This window comes from Anomaloglossus baeobatrachus, chromosome 7 (assembly GCF_048569485.1).
Source record: "Anomaloglossus baeobatrachus isolate aAnoBae1 chromosome 7, aAnoBae1.hap1, whole genome shotgun sequence".
NCBI lineage: Eukaryota > Metazoa > Chordata > Amphibia > Anura > Aromobatidae > Anomaloglossus > Anomaloglossus baeobatrachus.
Window position 1 is genome coordinate 24286917 of NC_134359.1, and position 25273 is coordinate 24312189.

The following is a 25273-nucleotide window of genomic DNA, read 5'->3' on the forward strand; positions in this document are numbered from 1 at the left end:
AGCAGTAATCACAGCAAAAAGTGGCTACTATGAAGAACCTAGAATATAAGACATATTTCAGTTGTTTCACACTTTTTTAAGTATTTCATTCCACGTGTTAATTCATAGTTTTGATGCCTTCAATGTGAATCTACAACTTTCAGAGTCATGAAAATAAAGAAAACTCTTTGAATGAGAAGGTGTGTCCACATTTTTGGTCTGTACTGTACATCTATTTGTTTCCATCATGTGCATTAAATAGAAATAGCCCGTGTACACCTACATACGCATATACATACACACGACACCCCACATTTATGGTATTCCCTGTAATTATTCCCGGGATTATTGAGAACTAATGAACCCATTTCTTTGTTTTCTTCTAGATGTGTGAATATTTCCGATAATGCAGAAGATGCTTTTGTAAATTATACGAATTGTAACCACCTGGAATCCCCCTCATCCAGGCAGGAGTGCGCCATTTCTTGCCTGGGGGAATGTGTAATGTCTAACTGGGGTCAATGGAGCGAGTGCACAAAGGTAATGTAATAACTTCCATATTGCTTACCGTACTAAGAAAATGCTTCTGTTTGGTGTGAAAGCCTGAAGAGTGTGTGCACACAGGGTTTTTTTGAGCAGGTCCCCTTCAAAAATTGAGTGAAAAATCACTCAAAAATGTTAACACATACTAAAAACCTTATTGGATATTGTGTTTTATGGAACTAAGCTCCCCTATTATACATAGGTGCAAAAATATGGATGCATAGTATATATGCCAACTACTTACATTGCAAAAAAAATGTGCATAGTTATTGGAAAATGGAGCAGATTTAATGATGTATTAAATAGAATGACATACATTCCAAACATATCTATTGAGTTTTCACACTTATTTGTCGGTAAAATGCAAGATTATCCTCCACTGGTATCAAATGTAGCGGTTTTCTTTCCCCAATATTGTTCAATAAGATGCATCATATACCCCAAATACTATCTGTCCTATTTAGAGATACAGTACAGAATTCACTGCTCATTCTGACTGATGGGCCTGGCTTTAGTTATGGCAATACATGTAAATGCAACTGATAGATTATTCTTTACCAAACTAAGCTCCCTAAGTATCGATGGGTGCAAATATAATTTTGTAGTTTGTTTGACCTTTGTGATTTAGATTAGTATTTGGTGGAAACCACAAGAGTATAATAATATGAAGAGTGATTATTATTATTATTATTATTATTATTATTAGAGCACCATTGATTCCATCGTTCTGTACAAGTAAAAAGGGCTTACACAAAAAATACATATAAATTACAATATATAAACCGTGACACAGAGGGAAAGAGGACCCTGCTCTCAGGCTTACTACAAGGTAATGGGGAAGGAGACATTAGGTTGGAGGATTGTAAGAACCCTGGAGGTACTGAGTTGTCAGCAAGCATACTGCAGGCTTTGCCAAAGAAGAGTTTTCAAGTTGCATCTGAAGAGTCTAAATGTGGAAGACCAGCGGACGTGTTGGGGCACAGAATTTCAGAGGATGAGGGATGTTTGGGAAAAAATCTTGGAGTTTATTGGTTGAGGAACATACGAGGGAGGAGGAGAGAAGGAGGTCTTGTGTAGACTGGAGGTTATTTGTGGGGAAGATTAGTTTGGAGACGGATGGAGGAGACCGAGGTATTACATGATAGCGAGGGATAGGGGGCTCCTATACCACTCCTCACACCAGGGTACTCTAGGCTATCCCTAACCTCAGGGTTACCCCTAATAGTGGAGATGCTTGAGTCCCATGCCTGGCTATTGTCCTGACAAGAGCTAAACCCACCCCCCCCCCCTCCCCAAGGGAAGGAAGGTTCAGGATGTGATGGAAACACCGATTTAAACAGACAGGGAAAAAAACAAAACTCAGACACACTGCAAACTCACAGGAACAAGCAGTAAGAAACTAAGGAGAAAAGCAAGAGAAGCAAGGCAGCAGCAAAAAGGACAATAAGGGTTAACCCCACACAAGTTTTTTAAAGTCTGGATCACAACACCTCACCAGACCAGTATAGAGAAGCTATAGCTGGTACTAATGGAAGTGTACTGGCAGCATATATAGGAGGAGAGTGAATGTGAATGGCTCTCCCATAGCATGTGACCAAAGGAAACTAACAAGCAGAGCAGCAGAGATTAAGGGGTACTTTGCACGCTGCGACATCGCTAGCCGATGCTAGCGATGCCAAGTGCGATAGTACCCGCCCCCGTCGCACATGCGATATCTTGTGATAGCTGCCGTAGCGAACATTATCGCTACGGCAGCTTCACATGCACATACCTGCCCTGCGACGTCGCTCTGGCCGGCGACCCGCCTCCTTCCTAAGGGGGCGGGTCGAGCGGCGTCACAGCAACGTCACACTGCAAGCGGCCAATAGAAGCGGAGGAGCGGAGATGAGCGGGACGTAAACATCCCGCCCACCTCCTTCCTTCCGCATAGCCGGTGGAGGCAGGTAAGGAGATGTTCCTCGCTCCTACGGCTTCATACACAGCGATGTATGCTGCCGCAGGAACGAGGAACAACATCGTATCTCCTATTGGTGCGACATTATGAAAATGACCGACACTACACAGATCACCGATTTACGACGGGTTTGTGATCGTTTATCGGCGCATCTAAGCTTTACACGTTGCGACGTCGTTACCGGCGCCGGATGTGCGTCACTTTCGATTTGACCCCGACGATATCGCAGTAGCGATGTCGCAACATGCAAAGTATCCCTAACTCTTGCTAGCCTGCCTATAAACTACAAGGGTGTGGCTCGATGCTCGAGTCTGCCTGAACTGACCACCGACATCAGAGAACTTAGAAGGCAGACTGAAAGAACTTGTACTCTCCACAGATCCTGACGCCGCCATGACAGTTGGCGATGCTTGCAAAATCCTCCTTGTGACAGCACGGCTTTGTAAATCATTGTTTGGAATTTAAACTATATTCACTGGGGAATTGGAAGTTAATGAAGGTATTGGCGGAGGGCAGAGGTGGAATAATCAGGCAACGCCGGTAAGGATGGACTGGAGAGGAGGAAGAGTGTTAGGGCGGCTTTGCACTTTGCCACATCGCACGTGCGATGTCGGTGGGGTCAAATCGAAAGTGACGCACGTCCGGCGTCACTTTCGACATCGTTGTGTGTAAATTCTAGATGATACGATTAACGAGTGCAAAAGCGTCGTTATCGTATCATCGTTGCAGGCTCCGACTTTTCCATAATTATGCTGCCGCGACAGGTACGATGTTGTTCCTCGTTCCTGCAGCAGCACACATCACTGTGTGTTACGCCGCAGGAGCGAGGAACATCTCCTTACCTGCTGCCGGCGGCTCTACGGAAGGAAGGAGGTGGGCGGGATGTTTACATCCTGCTCATCTCCGCCCCTACGCCGCTATTGGCCGCCTGCCGTGTGACGTCGCTATGACGCCGCACGACCCGCTCCCTTAGGAAGGAGGCGGGTCGCCGGCCAGAGCGACGGTTGCAGGGCAGGTGTGTGCATGTGAAGCTGGCGTAGCGATAATTTTCGCTACGCCAGCTATCACAAGATATCGTACCTGCGACGGGGGCGGGGACTATCGCGCTCGACATCGCAGCATCGGCTTGCGATGTCGCAACGTGCAAAGCCCGCCTTAGTCGAGAGACCACAGAGAAGGATAGTGCGGTAGTCAAGGCGAGAAATGATCAAGGCAAAACCCACTCCATCATATGCACCATTGGAAACCCCTTTTTCTTTATCCATTTCCTCTGAATAATGGAGACCCCCTTACCTGCCTACACCCATGGGGTCATCTTTAAATATCATGGGTGTATCATCTCCCCTCATAGGTGATTACCATTGTGTTGTAAATGTCATTTCCATTACAATAATATATCTAAAACAATCTACGATTCTCAGGGGAACCTACTGGAGACAAATCAGGGAACTCAATAATAGCAGATTATCATTTCCACAATATATTTGTGTAGAATGTCTCCAAACACAATAGCGTCTCATTACTATTCACCCCGCTGCTGGAATTAAATTGCATTCATGTCGTACACTTGACTTCGCCGGAAATTGTCAGTCTCTTCTTTGCTGCCAATTTGGATTCCGAAAGTACAAAACGGCATCTTGTTTGTCAAAGTCGCTGCTTCTCCTTTTTTTTTTTTTTTAACCCCCTATTTTTTTGAATTGTGAAAATCTGCATAAACGACATGGACACATTTATGGAGAGGCCGTATGAGAAGCGCGTGTCTTCTCGGTGCGTCCTTTCCCTGCCAGAAAGGGATCGCGTTCATTAATATAAACACCGGAATGTATTCCTAGGATACATGGATGTAGAGATGGATGGCGCCTTGGCGCGGCAGAGGGACAGGAGAGCTTTGCATTTCAATTTTTTTCAGGTGCTTTGCACCAGAGAAGATCGGTGTGAAATGTACCTGCCAACTCCACTGATCTGCATCATTCATCTGTAGACCGAGACACAAGGGGACGTCAGCGGGTCGCATCTGGGCAATGGATATCACTCAAGAATACATACTTTTCTTAGGGCAAGTTCACATTGGGTATACAGTGCCTTGCGAAAGTATTCATCCCCCTTGAATTTTTCAATCTTTTCCAACCTTTCAGGCTTCAAACATAAAGATAAAAATGTTAATGTTCTAGTGAAGAATCGACAACAAGTGGACACAATTGTGAAGATGAAGGAAATTTATTGCTTATTTTACACTTTTTAAAAAAATAAGTAACTGAAAATTGGGGAGTGCAATATTATTCATCCCCTTTAAGTTAATACTTTGTAGCGCCACCTTTTGCTGCGATTACAGCTGCAGTCTCTTGGGGTATGTGTCTATCAGTTTTGCACATCGAGAGACTGAAATTCTTGCCCATTCTTCCTTTGTAAACAGCTGGAGCTGAGTGAGGTTGGATGGAGAGCATTTGTGAGCAGCAGTCTTCAGCTCTTTCCACAGATTCTCGATTGGGTTCAGGTCTGGAGGATAATCAAGTAAAAAAAGTTACTAAAATTTCCCAGCTAAGACATCTATGGCATATGGCAGCAGTGAGGGGCATAGTGGGAGAAAATACGCAAAAAACCTGAGATTGGCATCAGTCAGCAATGCTGCCTGGCGCACCTGGTATGATATCGGCTAGCAAGCGGGGGTCCTCAGCTCTCCTGTATCTGATCTTATGGAAGCCTCTGCAGTAACCTTAATTTTTTAGCAGATTTCCACTGTAAATATACGAATATAAGACGTATCGATGTTGACAGCCGACGTCCGGTGATCGTGCTGAGATCCACTGTAAATATATGAATATAAGACATATCGATGTTTACAGCCGATGTCCGGTGATCGTGCTGAGATCCACTGTAAATATATGAATATAAGACGTATCGATGTTTACAGCCGACGTCCGGTGATCGTGCTGAGATCCGCTGTAAATATATGAATATAAGACGTATCGATGTTTACAGCCGATGTCCGGTGATCGTGCTGAGATCCACTGTAAATATACGAATATAAGACATATTGATGTTGACAGCCGACGTCCGGTGATTGTGCTGAGATCCACTGTAAATGTACGAATATAAGACGTATTGATGTTGACAGCCGACGTCCGGTGATTGTGCTGAGATCCACTGTAAATATACGAATATAAGACGCATCGATGTTGACAGCCGACATCCGGTGATTGTGCTGAGATCCACTGTAAATATACGAATATAAGATGCATCGATGTTTACAGCCGACATCCGGTGATTGTGCTGAGATCCACTGTAAATATATGAATATAAGACGTATCGATGTTTACAGCCGATGTCCGGTGATCGTGCTTAGATCCACCGTAAATATACGAATATAAGATGTATTGATGTTGACAGCCAACATCCGGTGATTGTGCTGAGATCCGCTGTAAATAGACGAATATAAGACGTATCAATGTTGACAGCCGACGTCCGGTGATCGTGCTGAGATCCGCTGCGCTTGTTAATCATTACTTTGATCATTCCAATTAAGCCACCTGAGGGTGAAATATGGTTTTATACAGAGAGACGTTGATGAGGACCATGGAGAGAATCTGCTGACGTTCGCCCCATTTAGATGGCAGATAAAGGCCAATTAGCCGCCGCGTACGTCTACTACGGGCATCAATAATTTTTCTTTGGACAGACCCTGTAAATGAATTCTACGCTTTCCATTGTAGGAGGCGGACCCCTATATTGCTAGATAACAATCTGTCTCAGAAATTTAATAAAATCCTGGAAATTTCCTGTTTATCCGGCAGACATTTCTTGCACCCCCCCCCCCACCCTCTTATTTGAGCTTATCAGACCGGAGTAATCCGCCGAGCAGCAGCCGGCATTGAGCGAAGGATCGCGGGAAGTTAATTAAACACAAGAGAACGTACAATGAAGAGTAAAATAGAGAGTTATTGACGGAAGTTTAATAATTGGCTGCGGCTGCTAATCGTCTGCTCCGGGTGCCGGTTATTGGCTTTAATTTACGTCATTAAAATATAAACTCATACAGCTGATTCTCAACTGGGAGTTCCCGTAAATTTACTATGCCACCATGACGAGTCCAAAGGTCTGTGCTGGTCAATTTCACAATATACGTACCACTAGGGGGCGATGAATGCAAATAGTTATAGGGCTAGAATCAGACTCTATGGAAGTGTATGCATTGGCTCCCCCTAGTGGTGGCTTTGCTAATGTCACTTTCAGCAGTCGAGTCCTCCTCTGCCACAGTTAGGACCCCATTGCGTGCCCTTTCCCTGGCCTTACAAGGAAGGACACTGCCTTGAGTTGTCTTCACGTGCAGTAGCTTCCCATAATATAAAGGACAACCAGATAATTAAAGGGTTGCACGATGCTGAGCTATTGAAGGGTGATGTGCACTGTTCATGAGCATTTTTCTTAATACCTTTAAAATTAAAAAGTGAAGCTACATTGTAGTTGGCATTAATTAAAGACTTCCTCGTGTTTTGTTTCTACAGCTACTATGCAGACTACGGCCCTAATTCGTCACCTGCAGGAGCTTTTTCAAGTTGCTTTTTTTTTTGTTATTCTTGTGTTCATTGCCATTTTTTGCGCAAAATACTCCAAAATCGTGGACGGGGCTTAAAAACTTTGCACAAAATAAACAAAAGGTCTTTATTCTCAATTAAATTCTTTTTTATGACTAACTTTTTCACATTTGGCAAAATCTCACAAAAATGGCACCAAAATTTCTGTCGTACATAAAATCACTCCAGGCGGGAGGGAAGACGGGAGTGTATTTGCCACAAATTTTGGGACTTTTTGAAATGTTGTAAATGTTGACTGTGAGGGTGAACACACAGGCTTTTTCCGTGAGTGTGCGGGTGGACACACAGGCTTTTTCCATGAGTGTGCAGGTGGACACACAGGCTTTTTCCATGAGTGTGCGGGGTGACACACAGGCTGTTTCCATGAATGTGCGGGTGGACGCACAGGCTTTTTCCATGAGTGTGCGGGTGGACACACAGGCTTTTTCCATGAGTGTGCGGGGGGACACACAGGCTTTTTCCATGAGTGTGCGGGGTGACACACAGGCTGTTTCCATGAATGTGCGGGTGGACGCACAGGCTTTTTCCATGAATGTGCGGGTGGACACACAGGCTTTTTCCATGAATGTGCGGGTGGACACACAGGCTTTTTCCATGAGTGTGAGGGTGGGTACACAGGCTTTTTCCATGAATGTGCGGGTGGACACACAGGCTTTTTCCATGAGTGTGCGGGGGGACACACAGGCTTTTTCCATGAGTGTGCGGGGTGACACACAGGCTGTTTCCATGAATGTGCGGGTGGACACACAGGCTGTTTCCATGAGTGTGCGGGGGGACACACAGGCTTTTTCCATGAGTGTGCGGGGGGACACACAGGCTTTTTCCATGAATGTGCGGGTGGACACACAGGCTTTTTCCATGAGTGTGCGGGAGGACACACAGGCTGTTTCCATGAGTGTGAGGGTGGACACACAGGCTTTTTCCATGAGTGTGCGGGAGGACACACAGGCTTTTTCCATGAATGTGCGGGTGGACACACAGACTTTTTCCATGAATGTGCGGGAGGACACACAGGCTGTTTCCATGAGTGTGAGGGTGGACACACAGGCTTTTTCCGTGAGTGTGCGGGTGGACACACAGGCTTTTTCCGTGAGTGTGCGGGTGGACACACAGGCTTTTTCCATGACTGTGCGGGTGGACACACAGGCTTTTTCCATGAGTGTGAAGGTGGACACACAGGCTTTTTCCGTGAGTGTGCAGGTAGACACACAGGCTTTTTCCATGAGTGTGAAGGTGGGTACACAGGCTTTTTCCATGAGTGTGTGGGAGGACACACAGGCTTTTTCCATGACTGTGCGGGTGGACACACAGGCTTTTTCCATGAGTGTGAAGGTGGGTACACAGGCTTTTTCCGTGAGTGTGCAGGTGGACACACAGGCTTTTTCCATGACTGTGCGGGTGGACACACAGGCTTTTTCCGTGAGTGTGAAGGTGGGTACACAGGCTTTTTTATGAGTGTGTTGGGTGGACACACAGGCTTTTTCCGTGAGTGTGCGGGTAGACACACAGGCTTTTTCCATGAGTGTGAAGGTGGGTACACAGGCTTTTTCCATGAGTGTGCGGGTGGACACACAGGCTTTTTCCATGAATGTGCGGGTGGACACACAGGCTTTTTCCATGAATGTGCGGGTGGACACACAGGCTTTTTCCGTGAGTGTGCGGGTAGACACACAGGCTTTTTCCATGAGTGTGAGGGTGGGTACACAGGCTTTTTCCATGAGTGTGCGGGTGGACACACAGGCTTTTTCCATGAGTGTGAGGGTGGGTACACAGGCTTTTTCCATGAGTGTGCGGGTGGACACACAGGCTTTTTCCATGAGTGTGCAGGTGGACTCACAGGCTTTTTCGATGAGTGTGCGGGTGGACACACAGGCTTTTTCGAAGAGTGTGCGGGTGGACACACAGGCTTTTTCGAAGAGTGTGCAGGTGGACACACAGGCTTTTTTCCATGAATGTGCGGGTGGACACACGGGCTTTTTTCCATGAGTGTGCGGGTGGACACACAGGCTTTTTCCATGAGTGTGTGGGTGGACACACAGGATTTTTCCATGAGTGGAAAACATAGGAATTTCAGACTTTTTCTATGTTTGGATGGGGGATCTGGGCTTATCAGCTTTCTGTATGAGTTTATGGGCCAAAGTAGCCTCAGATGCTTTTCCTGTAAGAAGGAGGGGGAAGCGGGACTCACAGGCTTTCTTCATCAGTGGGCAGGAGAGTAAGATTTATTTATGAGTGGGTGCAGAAAGGACTTATCGTTGTTCGACTGGGATCACATGAAAATTCTGAAGGATTTGCACAAGCCTCATACACAGAAGATCTGTAGTTAGTGCTCCAAGATGTTTGGAACAAGCTCCTGCCGAGTTCCTTCAATAACCGCGTGCACGTGACGTGAAGAAGTGAAGGCAAATAGCGGTCACAAAGTATTGGCGTAATTTAGATTTCTCTTTTGTTCATTTACTTCTTTTTTTGAAAGCTTCTTATTGTGCAGCATTTTTCCACACCTGCCTAAACCTTTTGCACCACACGGTATATCATCCATTCTCTATACGATATATTCCTCAATTAGAACTCGTCTCATTTGCAGCCTGATCTTCGCACCGAGATCTGGAGTTTGATCAGCGTCTGTGACATGTTCTTCCGTTGGTGTGTCTTGCAGAGGACGAGCCGTTCCTGACACTCACCGTCTTCTCCTCTGCTTTTTCCATCAGTCATGCGACACCAACTCTGCGAGGTCAAGGACGAGATTTCCACTGAGAATAGCGACTAACGGGAAGACTTGTCCCGAGGACCTGGAAACTGAATCGTGTGTCCTGAACAGTAATTGTTTCCACTACCAGTACAATGTCACAGGTACGAGCGCACCCCCCGATTATTATAATCTGTTCCAACCGCGCTGACTAATAAATCCCTCCAGGGACAGCCACAGCCGCCATAGTGATGGGTACATTGTATTATTCATTGTTTGTTCTTCCTTTCTTCAGGTTTGTGTTATTTCTTTGGGGATTTTATACAGTTTATCTTATTAACCCCCAGAAGAAGCTGATGAATAGCGAAACCTATGAATACCATAATTTACATCATGGTGGATAATTATCAGGATCAGATTCTAAGAAGCCGCCACCATTCCCTAAATATAAAAGTTTTACTATATAGATATCTAAAGATTTTATTATGCAGCTTGAATTGCAAAAGGTCGACACACGGCAGAAATTCTCACTAATCCTCATGAAAAACATGCAAAATTTTGCTGCAAATTCACCGCAGTTTTTCAACCCTGCTACATTAAAAGGAATGAAATAAATGGAAAGTGACATTTTGCAAAAAAAAAAAAAACAGTCTGCAGAACGTGAATAAGATTTGTAAAACCTCATGCACTCGGCCGGTATCTTAATCCAAATTCGCAGCAGTTTCACCCTGCATGGACTCCTAAATGTTGGAGCAAGGTGATTTGTGTATCTAGCTCTGATATCCCTATTTATTATAAAAAAAGAGATTAGCAGCTGCCAGATAACACTGGATCCGCTTATCTCCTAGATGATGGAATAAACAGGTTCTGACAGTCTCATACACAAGAACATTTATATGTACTCACCACTGAAAAATACCATAGTACCCAACCTTACATTGGACAGAATATGGAGGTTTAGAGGGTAACTATTATTTTGTAAGACTTTTATATTTTTTATAAGTACTCCTGGCACGCTATGTATGGGGAAACCCTTTGTCCAGGGGAGGGGGAGATGGTGACCACTGGCCAAGCCTACTGCTGGTCCCTGACTTCCCTCACCACCCTAGATAGGTTCCGCACATATGCGCCGACCAGGATACCTGACCCTAGGCTAACCATGATGTGAGCCCTAGGTAGGGAACAGATGGAATGAGCTCATTGTCAACCCCCAGTAGGAGCTAAAGGACATACAGGGATAACAAACAATTTATCTCCAGGAAGATTCAGGGAGAGGAACTGCAAAATGCAACAAAGTTTCTCCAGATGATTGCAAGCCGACTGCTTGCACTCAGGATTTGTAGGCAGTTAGAGCCATCACCAGCACAGACCAAAAGGGAGTGAGGGAATTTAAGGACACAACCGGAAGTGCTGATGGAAACATCTAAAAGAGCGAGGAACTCCGCAGAGTCCTAAAGGGAAAGGGATGAGCCCAAAGCAGAGGAGATACATAAGATAACATATGCATCAAGCAGGACTAATAGACAGTCAGGGAACAGTTTGTGTGTGTGTATGTATGTATGTGTGTATATATATATATATATGTATATATATATATATATATATATATATATATATGGATGGATGGATGGATGGATGGATGGATGGATGGATGGATAGATAGAGTACTTTGTAGGGCCACCTTTGGCTACAGTTACTTCTGTAAGTCTTTTGGGGGACGTCTCTACCAGCTCAGCACATCTAGAGGATACAATTTCTGCCTCTTCTTTGCAACACAGCTATTACACCCAGGAGGACTCAATGTACTAATTATGTGGCTTTTTTAAGTAATTAGTCACTGAATTTTATTGAAGGATATCAGACTACAGGGGGCTGAATACAAATGCACGTCACAGTATTAAGATTTATATATTATAAATATTTAGAAAACCATGTATCATTTCCTTTACAAATACTTGCTACTTAGTGTTGGTACATCACATAAGGCCCCAATAAAATATATCTAAATTGATGGGTGTAACGTGAAGAAATGTAGAAAAGTTTGCATGGTATGAAAACTTTTTCAAGACACTGTAGATACATGCACAGATATATCATAGATACACATAGATACATGCACAGATATATCATAGATACACATAGATACATGCACAGATATATCATAGATACACATAGATACATGCACAGATATATCATAGATACACATAGATACATGCACAGATATATCATAGATACACATAGATACATGCACAGATATATCATAGATACACATAGATACATGCACAGATATATCATAGCTACACATAGATACATGCACAGATATATCATAGATACACATAGATACATGCACAGATATATCATAGATACACATAGATACATGCACAGATATATCATAGATACACAAAGATACATGCACAGATATATCATAGATACACATAGATACACGCACAGATATATCATAGATACACATAGATACATGCACAGATATATCATATATACACATAGATACATGCACAGATATATCATAGATACACATAGATACATGCACAGATATATCATAGATACACATAGATACATGCACAGAGATATCATATATACACATAGATACATGCACAGATATATCATAGATACACATAGATACATGCACAGATATATCATAGATACACATAGATACATGCACAGATATATCATATATACACATAGATACATGCACAGATATATCATAGATACACATAGATACATGCACAGATATATCATAGATACACGCACAGATATATCATAGATACACATAGATACATGCACAGATATATCATAGATACACATAGATACATGCACAGATATATCATAGATACACATAGATACATGCACAGATATATCATAGATACACATAGATACATGCACAGATATATCATAGATACACAAAGATACATGCACAGATATATCATAGATACACATAGATACACGCACAGATATATCATAGATACACATAGATACATGCACAGATATATCATATATACACATAGATACATGCACAGATATATCATAGATACACATAGATACATGCACAGATATATCATAGATACACATAGATACATGCACAGAGATATCATATATACACATAGATACATGCACAGATATATCATAGATACACATAGATACATGCACAGATATATCATAGATACACATAGATACATGCACAGATATATCATATATACACATAGATACATGCACAGATATATCATAGATACACATAGATACATGCACAGATATATCATAGATACACAAAGATATATCATAGATACACATAGATACATGCACAGAGATATCATAGATACACATAGATACATGCACAGATATATCATAGATACACATAGATTCATGCACAGAGATGTCATGGATACACATAGATACATGCACAGAGATATCATAGATACACATAGATACATGCACAGATATATCATAGATACACAAAGATACATGCACAGATATATCATAGATACACATAGATACATGCACAGATATATCATAGATACACATAGATTCATGCACAGATATATCATAGATACACATAGATACATGCACAGATATATCATAGATACACATAGATACATGCACAGATATATCATAGATACACATAGATACATGCACAGATATATCATAGATACACATAGATACATGCACAGATATATCATAGATACACATAGATACATGCACAGATATATCATAGATACACATAGATACATGCACAGATATATCATAGATACACAAAGATATATCATAGATACACATAGATACATGCACAGATATATCATAGATACACAAAGATATATCATAGATACACATAGATACATGCACAGATATATCATAGATACACATAGATACATGCACAGATATATCATAGATACACATAGATACATGCACAGATATATCATATATACACATAGATACATGCACAGATATATCATAGATACACATAGATACATGCACAGATATATCATAGATACACGCACAGATATATCATAGATACACATAGATACATGCACAGATATATCATAGATACACATAGATACATGCACAGATATATCATAGATACACATAGATACATGCACAGATATATCATAGATACACATAGATACATGCACAGATATATCATAGATACACAAAGATACATGCACAGATATATCATAGATACACATAGATACACGCACAGATATATCATAGATACACATAGATACATGCACAGATATATCATATATACACATAGATACATGCACAGATATATCATAGATACACATAGATACATGCACAGATATATCATAGATACACATAGATACATGCACAGAGATATCATATATACACATAGATACATGCACAGATATATCATAGATACACATAGATACATGCACAGATATATCATAGATACACATAGATACACGCACAGATATATCATAGATACACAAAGATATATCATAGATACACATAGATACATGCACAGAGATATCATAGATACACATAGATACATGCACAGATATATCATAGATACACATAGATTCATGCACAGAGATGTCATGGATACACATAGATACATGCACAGAGATATCATAGATACACATAGATACATGCACAGATATATCATAGATACACAAAGATACATGCACAGATATATCATAGATACACATAGATACATGCACAGATATATCATAGATACACATAGATTCATGCACAGATATATCATAGATACACATAGATACATGCACAGATATATCATAGATACACATAGATACATGCACAGATATATCATAGATACACATAGATACATGCACAGATATATCATAGATACACATAGATACATGCACAGATATATCATAGATACACATAGATACATGCACAGATATATCATAGATACACATAGATACATGCACAGATATATCATAGATACACAAAGATATATCATAGATACACATAGATACATGCACAGATATATCATAGATACACAAAGATATATCATAGATACACATAGATACATGCACAGATATATCATAGATACACAAAGATATATCATAGATACACATAGATACATGCACAGATATATCATAGATACACATAGATACATGCACAGATATATCATAGATACACAAAGATATATCATAGATACACATAGATACATGCACAGAGATATCATAGATACACATAGATACATGCACAGATATATCATAGATACACATAGATACATGCACAGAGATATCATAGATACACATAGATACATGCACAGATATATCATAGATACATGCACAGATATATCATAGATACACAAAGATACATGCACAGATATATCATAGATACACATAGATACATGCACAGATATATCATAGATACACATAGATACATGCACAGATATATCATAGATACACATAGATACATGCACAGATATATCATAGATACACAAAGATACATGCACAGATATATCATAGATACACATAGATACATGCACAGATATATCATAGATACACATAGATTCATGCACAGATATATCATAGATACACATAGATACATGCACAGATATATCATAGATACACATAGATACATGCACAGATATATCATAGATACACATAGATACATGCACAGATATATCATAGATACACATAGATACATGCACAGATATATCATAGATACACATAGATACATGCACAGATATATCATAGATACACAAAGATACATGCACAGATATATCATAGATACACATAGATACATGCACAGATATATCATAGATACACAAAGATACATGCACAGATATATCATAGATACACATAGATACATGCACAGATATATCATAGATACACATAGATTCATGCACAGATATATCATAGATACACATAGATACATGCACAGATATACCATAGATACACATAGATACATGCACAGATATATCATAGATACACATAGATACATGCACAGATATATCATAGATACACATAGATACATGCACAGATATATCATAGATACACAAAGATATATCATAGATACACATAGATACATGCACAGAGATATCATAGATACACATAGATACATGCACAGATATATCATAGATACACAAAGATACATGCACAGAGATATCATAGATACACATAGATACATGCACAGATATATCATAGATACACAAAGATACATGCACAGAGATATCATAGATACACATAGATACATGCACAGATATATCATAGATACACATAGATACATGCACAGATATATCATAGATACACAAAGATACATGCACAGAGATATCATAGATACACATAGATACATGCACAGAGATATCATAGATACACATAGATACATGCACAGATATATCATAGATACACATAGATACATGCACAGATATATCATAGATACACATAGATACATGCACAGATATACCATAGATACACATAGATACATGCACAGATATATCATAGATACACATAGATACACATAGATTCATGCACAGATATATCATAGATACACAAAGATACATGCACAGATATATCATAGATACACATAGATACATGCACAGATATATCATAGATACACATAGATACACATAGATACACATAGATACACATAGATACATGCACAGATATACCATAGATACACATAGATACATGCACAGAGATATCATAGATACACATAGATTCATGCACAGAGATATCATAGATACACATAGATACATGCACAGATATATCATAGATACACATAGATACATGCACAGATATATCATAGATACACAAAGATACATGCACAGATATATCATAGATACACATAGATACATGCACAGATATATCATAGATACACATAGATACATGCACAGATATACCATAGATACACATAGATACATGCACAGATATATCATAGATACACATAGATACATGCACAGATATACCATAGATACACATAGATACATGCACAGATATACCATAGATACACATAGATACATGCACAGATATATCATAGATACACATAGATACATGCACAGATATACCATAGATACACATAGATACATGCACAGATATACCATAGATACACATAGATACATGCACAGATATACCATAGATACACATAGATACATGCACAGATATATCATAGATACACATAGATACATGCACAGATATACTATAGATACACATAGATACATGCACAGATATACCATAGATACACATAGATACATGCACAGATATATCATAGATACACATAGATACATGCACAGATATACTATAGATACACATAGATACATGCACAGATATACCATAGATACACATAGATACATGCACAGATATATCATAGATACACATAGATACATGCACAGATATACCATAGATACACATAGATACATGCACAGATATATCATAGATACACATAGATACATGCACAGATATACCATAGATACACATAGATACATGTCTAGATCGCTGTTAGATGGGATATGATTAGCAGACAGACATCAGGCCCTTTTCTTACAGATAAATAATGATGGAACTTCGGAGCTTCCCAGATAAATGTTGCACAATGTGATATAATGATATGGTGTTTGGTAGACACTGGTTATCATGGATGGCACATTGCCCCTTCATGTCAGTAATGTAAGACTTAACTGTCTGTAGCAATATATTTCTTGAACCTATAAAATCAGTGGTGTAATTTTCGCTCTCGGTATATAGTCATTAACTGGTTTAATGATGCACTGGGAGAAGAATTATTAATTGTATATTTCTTAGGCCCATAAATACACTCGGTTCACGCATCATTACTTGTGGTCTCTGGCACATTAATATTGTCCACATCTCAACAAGTTTCCTAATAGAAAACTTTGGAGTCTTCAGAACCCAAAGTATAATTTATAATGTTCATTCTGCACTGTGCAAATATGGCACAGACTGCAAAGAGGACGCTGCACAAGACTCATCACAGGATTACATGGAATTAACCTTCAAGCACATGATCCCCAGTGTAGGTTTTATATATACATTATAAATTGACTCACATGTGTACATACTGTACATTATATTACTGATCCTGAGTTACCTCCTGTATTATACCCCAGAGCTGCACTCGCTATTCTGCTGGTGGAGCCCCTGTGTACATACCTTACATTACTGATCCTGAATTACCTCCTGTATTCTACTCCAGAGCTGCACTCGCTATTCTGCTGGTGCAGTCACTGTGTACATACATTACATTACTGATCCTGTACTGATCCTGAGTTACTTCTTGTATTATACTGCAGAGCTGCACTCGCTATTCTGCTGGTGCAGTCACTGTGTACATACATTACATTACTGATCCCGTACTGATCCTGAGTTACTTCTTGTATTATACTCCAGAGCTGCACTCACTATTCTGCTGGTGCAGTCACTGTGTACATACATTACATTACTGATCCTGTACTGATCCTGAGTTACTTCTTGTATTATACTCCAGAGCTGCACTCGCTATTCTGCTGGTGGAGCCCCTGTGTACATACCTTACATTACTGATCCTGAATTACCTCCTGTATTCTACTCCAGAGCTGCACTCGCTATTCTGCTGGTGCAGTCACTGTGTACATACATTACATTACTGATCCTGTACTGATCCTGAGTTACTTCTTGTATTATACTGCAGAGCTGCACTCGCTATTCTGCTGGTGCAGTCACTGTGTACATACATTACATTACTGATCCCGTACTGATCCTGAGTTACTTCTTGTATTATACTCCAGAGCTGCACTCGCTATTCTGATGGTGCAGTCACTGTGTACATACATTACATTACTGATCCTGTACTGATCCTGAGTTACTTCTTGTATTATACTCCAGAGCTGCACTCACTATTCTGTTGGTGCATTGACTGTGTACATACATTACTGATCCTGAGTTACATCCTGTATTATACTCCAGAGCTGCACTCACTATTCTGCTGGTGCATTGACTGTGTACATACATTACTGATCCTGAGTTACATCCTGTATTATACTCCAGAGCTGCACTCACTATTCTGCTGGTGCAGTCACTGTGTACATACATTACATTACTTATCTTGTACTGATCCTGAATTACCTCCTGCATTATACTCCAGAGCAGCACTCACTATTCTGCCAATGAATACTTTTTTTATTATCTGAATTATTGCTTATACGACCCCTATCGGTTATGGCTGATAACTGGGGACAATAGATTGCATTTATTGCTCAAAAATGAGGAAAATACAGGCTTTAGTTGCTGTGTTTCTAGCTTCTCACTATAATCCATAGGATCTTTTAAACATTTATTCAGCCTCTTCCATCAATTAATGACTGATAACGATGAAGAATAGACATACTCCTCCCCCATCATATGTGAATATATTATGTCAGTAACTTCCTAATAATCTCGAGCTCCGATGAAACAAATCACATCCTATTTTTACTCCCTTTAAAATATTCACAGAAATGTCCTTCTTATTACAATGTAAAATAGACATTTAATTAAAATGCAAATGATTGTATTTCATTTAATTATAAAACAATGATAAAAACTTAATTAATTTTGTTGAAATTCGTGTAATTGCTTAATTACGGGGCGATTCCATCCATTACCATCCACTCTAATATTTATTATAATATCCCTATATAGCATCTGTCATTATCTGGCTATGGAGGGTTTGTGTGGAATCAGTTCTGGTGCGAGAAGATCGGGGGTTTCTGGCTGAGATTTTCCACATTTATCACATTCAGGGCTCATTTTTTACAATGGGGCATGCCAAGTCCCCAGAAGATGCTTCTTATAAGAGAGCCTCTGGGGCTTTTCTTCCCCCAAACTTCCCATAGCTTGGTTTCATGTTAAACAGATCTAGGTAGAAAATTGGGACAGGATAGAAGTTATTACAGAACCCCAGGGATGTGGTATGGAACCTCCTGAAAGGGTTTTTTTTTTTCATTTTCAACAATGAATATTGTCAGTGTAATGCAAGTCACTACTTATGGATAGTACAGACGGAAGAGTAGTCAGGAAAGCCAGGGTCTGGTAACAGGAGGACAGGTATGGATACAGGGAGTACACAGAAGCATAGTCAAGTCACAATCCAGGGGTCAGAATTCCATTGGGGCACAAAATAGATTCAGGGAGAAAATTAAGACGTGGTCAGGTAACAGTCCGAGGTCAAAAGCCAGGAGGTCACGTCAGGAACAGGGAGCGGGCAGAGAAGAGGCAAACAACAGTCCGGGGTCAAGAAACAAAGATCAAAAGACATGTAGAAACAACAGGCCAACAGCACAACTACAGAACCAGAATGTACGACTGGCAAGGTTCTGGGTGAGCATGCTCAGTAAAGAAGCAGATCAATCACCAGAAAGGTGGAACACTTGAGTAATCAGCACCTCCCAGAACCAGCATGGAATCCTGCACTGTCAATCAACCTGCCAGCCAGTAGCTCAGGAAAACACAGCAGAACATCTCCTAATGTGCAAAATGCTCTGCACAGAGGCATCGTGTCACTGCCAGCTCAGTAGTCCAGGAAAGCGCAGCAGAGCATTCCCTAGTGTGCAAGATGCTCTGCACAGAGGAATTGTGTCACTGCCAGCTCAGTAGTCCAGGAAAGTGCAGCAGAGCATCTCCTAGTGTGCAAGATGCTCTACACAGAGGAAACTTATCACTGCCGGCTCCGTAGTCCAGGAAAGTGCAGGAGAGCATCTCCTAGTGTGCAAGATGCTCTGCACAGAGGAAACATGTCACTGCCAGCTCAGTAGTCCAGAAAAACACAGCAGAGCATCTCCTAGTGTACAAGATTCTCTGCACAGAGGATTTGTGACACTTCCAGCTCAGTAGTCCATGAAAGTGCAGCAGAGCATCTCCTAGTGTGCAAGATGCTCTATGCAGAGAAAACGTGTCATTGTCGGCCCAGTAGTCCAGGAAGGCGCAGCAGAGCATCACCTAGTGTGCAAGATGCTCTGCACCTCTGCACAGAGGAATCATGAAAGTCAGATTCTGTTTGTAAATACACACACTTTTGCAATTTACTGCTTGTCAAAATTTGCATCCATTCCTGAGATATTAACACTTTTGTATACAGCTTGTTGCCTTGGAGACCGACCACTGCTTCTAGAAGGCAGAACATGAGCAGTGTTTACAAGCTCTTTTCTATTGAGCATGTAAGCACTATTTTGAAGCTGGCCAGGATTTGGTGCTGTTATGTATTAATCAAAGCCAGCTTCAGCACAGAGCTTATAAGCGAGACAGCAGCGGTGGTCGGTGTCCTAGACAACAAGCTGTAAACAGAAGAAAAGTGTAAATATCTCAAGAACGGCTGCAGATTTTAATAAGCAATAAATTGTAACTTTGCTTATTTTTACCAGCTCTTTCCAACAATACCCATCTATAAAGGTGGGAAATACCCCTTTAATTCATCCAGCGCCACCATCAAAACCAGTGTTATTGTGTGGAACATAGCGTACAGTTAGGACTTTTTCTTGAAGTCATAAAGCATACTTTTCAACATATAAACCCCCCCCCCCAGACCATTTTTTGTTTATTTTCGAGCTTTCGTTTTTTGCTCCCCTTCTTTCAAAATTCATACCTTGTTTTTTTCTTTTTCCATCCACGTAGCTGATGACGGCTTAGTTTGCCAGGTGAATTGTAGTATTGAATGGCAAGGTTAATTTTACCATTATAATGTACTGAAAAACAGGAGAAATTATGATAAAGTGCAATCAAATATGTATTTTTCACTTTTTTTTGGTGGGGGGCATTGTTTGGACATTTATGATTAATCCTTTTGGAATGCCATGTGTTCCAAATGAGGCAACACCTTTAAATCCCTGCTCTAGTAATGGCACCAATATAGGCCCAGCTGCCCCAGTAATGGCACCAATATAGGCCCAGCTGCCCCAGTAATGGCACCAATATAGGCCCAGCTGCCCCAGTAATGGCACCAATATAGGCCCAACTGCCCCAGTAATGGCACCAATATAGGCCCAACTGCCCCAGTAATGGCACCAATATAGGCCCAGCTGCCCCAGTAATGGCACCAATATAGGCCAAACTGCCCCAGTAATGGCACCAATATAGGCCCAGCTGCCCCAGTAATGGCACCGATATAGGCCCAGCTGCCCCAGTAATGGCACCAATATAGGCCCAGCTGCCCCAGTAATGGCACCAATATAGGCCCAACTGCCCTAGTAATGGCACCAGTATAGGCCCAACTGCCCAAGTAATGGCACCAATATAGGCCCAACTGCCCCAGTAATGGCACCAATATAGGCCCAACTGCCCCAGTAATGGCACCAGTATAGGCCCAACTGCCCCAGTAATGGCACCAATATAGGCCCAACTGCCCCAGTAATGGCACCAATATAGGCCCAGCTGCCCCAGTAATGGCACCAATATAGGTCCAACTGCCCCAGTAATGGCACCAATATAGGCCCAACTGCCCCAGTAATGGCACTAATATAGGTCCAACTGCCCCAGTAATGGCACCAATATAGGCCCAGCTGCCCCAGTAATGGCACCAATATAGGCCCAACTGCCCCAGTAATGGCACTAATATAGGTCCAACTGCCCCAGTAATGGCACCAATATAGGCCCAGCTGCCCCAGTAATGGCACCAATATAGGCCCAACTGCCCCAGTAATGGCACCAATATAGGCCCAACTGCCCCAGTAATGGCACCAATATAGGCCCAACTGCCCCAGTAATGGCACCAATATAGGCCCAGCTGCCCCAGTAATGGCACCAATATAGGCCCAACTGCCCCAGTAATGGCACCAATATAGGCCAAACTGCCCCAGTAATGGCACCAATATAGGCCCAGCTGCCCCAGTAATGGCACCGATATAGGCCCAGCTGCCCCAGTAATGGCACCAATATAGGCCCAGCTGCCCCAGTAATGGCACCAATATAGGCCCAACTGCCCTAGTAATGGCACCAGTATAGGCCCAACTGCCCCAGTAATGGCACCAATATAGGCCCAACTGCCCCAGTAATGGCACCAGTATAGGCCCAACTGCCCCAGTAGTGGCACTAATATAGGTCCAACTGCCCCAGTAATGGCACCAATATAGGCCCAACTGCCCCAGTAATGGCACCAATATAGGCCCAACTGCCCCAGTAATGGCACTAATATAGGCCCAACTGCCCCAGTAATGGCACTAATATAGGCCCAACTGCCCCAGTAATGGCACCAATATAGGCCCAGCTGCCCCAGTAATGGCACCAATATAGGTCCAACTGCCCCAGTAATGGCACCAAAATAGGCCCAACTGCCCCAGTAATGGCACTAATATAGGTCCAACTGCCCCAGTAATGGCACCAATATAGGCCCAACTGCCCCAGTAATGGCACCAATATAGGCGCATCTGCCCCTTTTTCAATTCAGTTTGAGGGATTGTGTAGCCAATACTAGTACTGATGGCACGTGCAATATTATAAGGTGGGACTATACCAATTTTTAAGAAACTGTCCTCGAAAATGTAAGTATCTTCTGAACCAAAAAAGGACATATTTACCTAGGTCTTACCCTAATGGAGTAACTCAACATTTTGGACTCCAGTGCAAAATTTCCAACAAGCCCCCCCCAATCCATAATGGATCTTTATTAGTTTTGGTCTTCTCATATGTTCCATTTTGGCTCCCCAAGTCTACAGCTGCCGAGTTTGATTGCAAGTGCTGCACCCACTATATTTGCATACCTGCCCCCCAAAAAGGCAGTCCAGGGCGTGAAAAATGGTGGTGGGAGTGAGGACAAGGAGCGAGGAGAACAACCCAAATTTATCAACAGCAATTTTAATAACTTTGATGCCAGAGTTGGGTTGTTGGTGCACATTTATAAAATGGTAACTGACCCGTCATTGTGGGGCCCTGTCACTCTTACGCTGTCCCCATAGGCGGGGTCCTTGGCAAGATTTGGTAATGGATTTGTACCAAGCAGTTGTCATAATGTGACTGCAGGATAGCGAGGGACAGGGGGATCCTATACTGTCCTTTATGCTAGGAGACCCTAGGCTATCCCTAACCTCCGGATTACCCCTAATGGTGGAGATGCCGGAATCCATGCCCTACTGGTTTCTTGACCAGTACAAAACTGTTCTCCCCCAGGGAAGGAAGGGGCAGGAGTGTAATGGCAACACAGATATAGACAGGGAAAAAACAAAACTTAGACACATTACAAACTCACAAGAACAAACAGTAAGAGACTAAGGGGAAAAGCAAGAGACGTAAGGCAGCATCAAAAGGACAATAATGGTTAACACCACAACCGCTTGTAGCAATGAAGCACTACAACCACCAGTAATTCTGAATCACAACACCTCACAAGACCAGTATAGAGTAGCTATAGCTGGCATTTAAGGAAGCATCCAGCCAGCATATATAGAAGGGAAGTGAATTTGATTGGCTCCCCCACAGCATGTGATCAAAGAAGACTAACAAGCAGAGTATAACTCTTGATTTCCTGCCTGTGTATTACAAGTTTGTGGGTTGACACCTATCAGAGAAGTTAGCAGGCAGAGTTGCAGGAATCTATAGTCAACAGAGATCCTGATGCTGCCATGACAGTCGGCGATGTTCGTAAAAACCTCCTTGTGACATCAGTATTGGATTTGTTTCTTACAAAGTAGCGACTCTTCTATCCGTGACGCATTTTATGTTTCTTACCTTCCATTATGAAGGTGTCCGATACACAGTCATGTGATTCATACAGTTTCTGCCTAAATGCTAGACATTTAAAAAATGATGTATGGTGGGAACTAACTAGAATAAACACCATTGTGCCGGTTTCAGTCTCAATCATCCTTGCACCCTATGGCGGTTTTATTAATGTAACATTATGTAAAGATTGTTTTTTTCTCGGATTTACTTGCCTTCTGGGGATACATGAGGGATTATAGAGTTACAAGTGGGACTGAGCGAGTCGAAATTATCTCCGGAGCTCGAGTGGCACTTAAGGGGTCAATGATGTAGTAAAATGTATAATTTATTGCAGTGTCTGAATCTAAATGGGTTTTGTTGGTGATTTCAGAGTGGAGCGCCTGTCAGCTCAGTGAAAAGGCCATCTGCGGCGAGGGAATAAAAACTCGGCTTCTGGACTGCACCCGCAGCGATGGGAAATCTGTAAAAATGGCCTTTTGTGAGCAGGTAATATTCAGCTTACAGATCTGATCCAGCCGGCGTCTCTTAAACGCCGCTGTGCCGGGGCCCAGCGTGACAGCTCCGGGGCTCACTCATCACGACGGATTTTTATTTATTTTTATTCTGCGCAAACACTAATGGTTACATTTACAAACTTTAAAAAAAAAGTCTAGATAAAGTTTTCATAAAAAATAAAACAATATATATATAAAAAAAAAAGAAAAATGGGATAAAAATCATGAGAAGTGATTATATTAAACAGAGTTCTGGTAATGACCCCTCGGCTCGCAGCGTAATTGGATTTGCTGTGCAATCTCAACGCGGAATTCAAGATATGACTCTGCTAAATAATAAATGTTCTTATCAGATCTGGGTGATAGGAGAACATTTCTTTTAGCCCAGGCCAAAATTG

General features: G+C 41.4%; 1 protein-coding gene across 1 annotated transcript in view; it reads left to right on the forward strand.

Annotated features, from left to right (window-relative positions):
* Positions 1-25273, forward strand: part of THSD7B (thrombospondin type 1 domain containing 7B) — a 593888-nt gene that overhangs the window by 492775 nt on the left and 75840 nt on the right. Inside the window, exons 17-19 of the mRNA XM_075317161.1 lie at positions 366-519; positions 9777-9918; positions 24752-24867. Coding sequence (XP_075173276.1) covers positions 366-519; positions 9777-9918; positions 24752-24867 — 412 coding nt within the window. The remainder of the gene's footprint in view (positions 1-365; positions 520-9776; positions 9919-24751; positions 24868-25273) is intronic.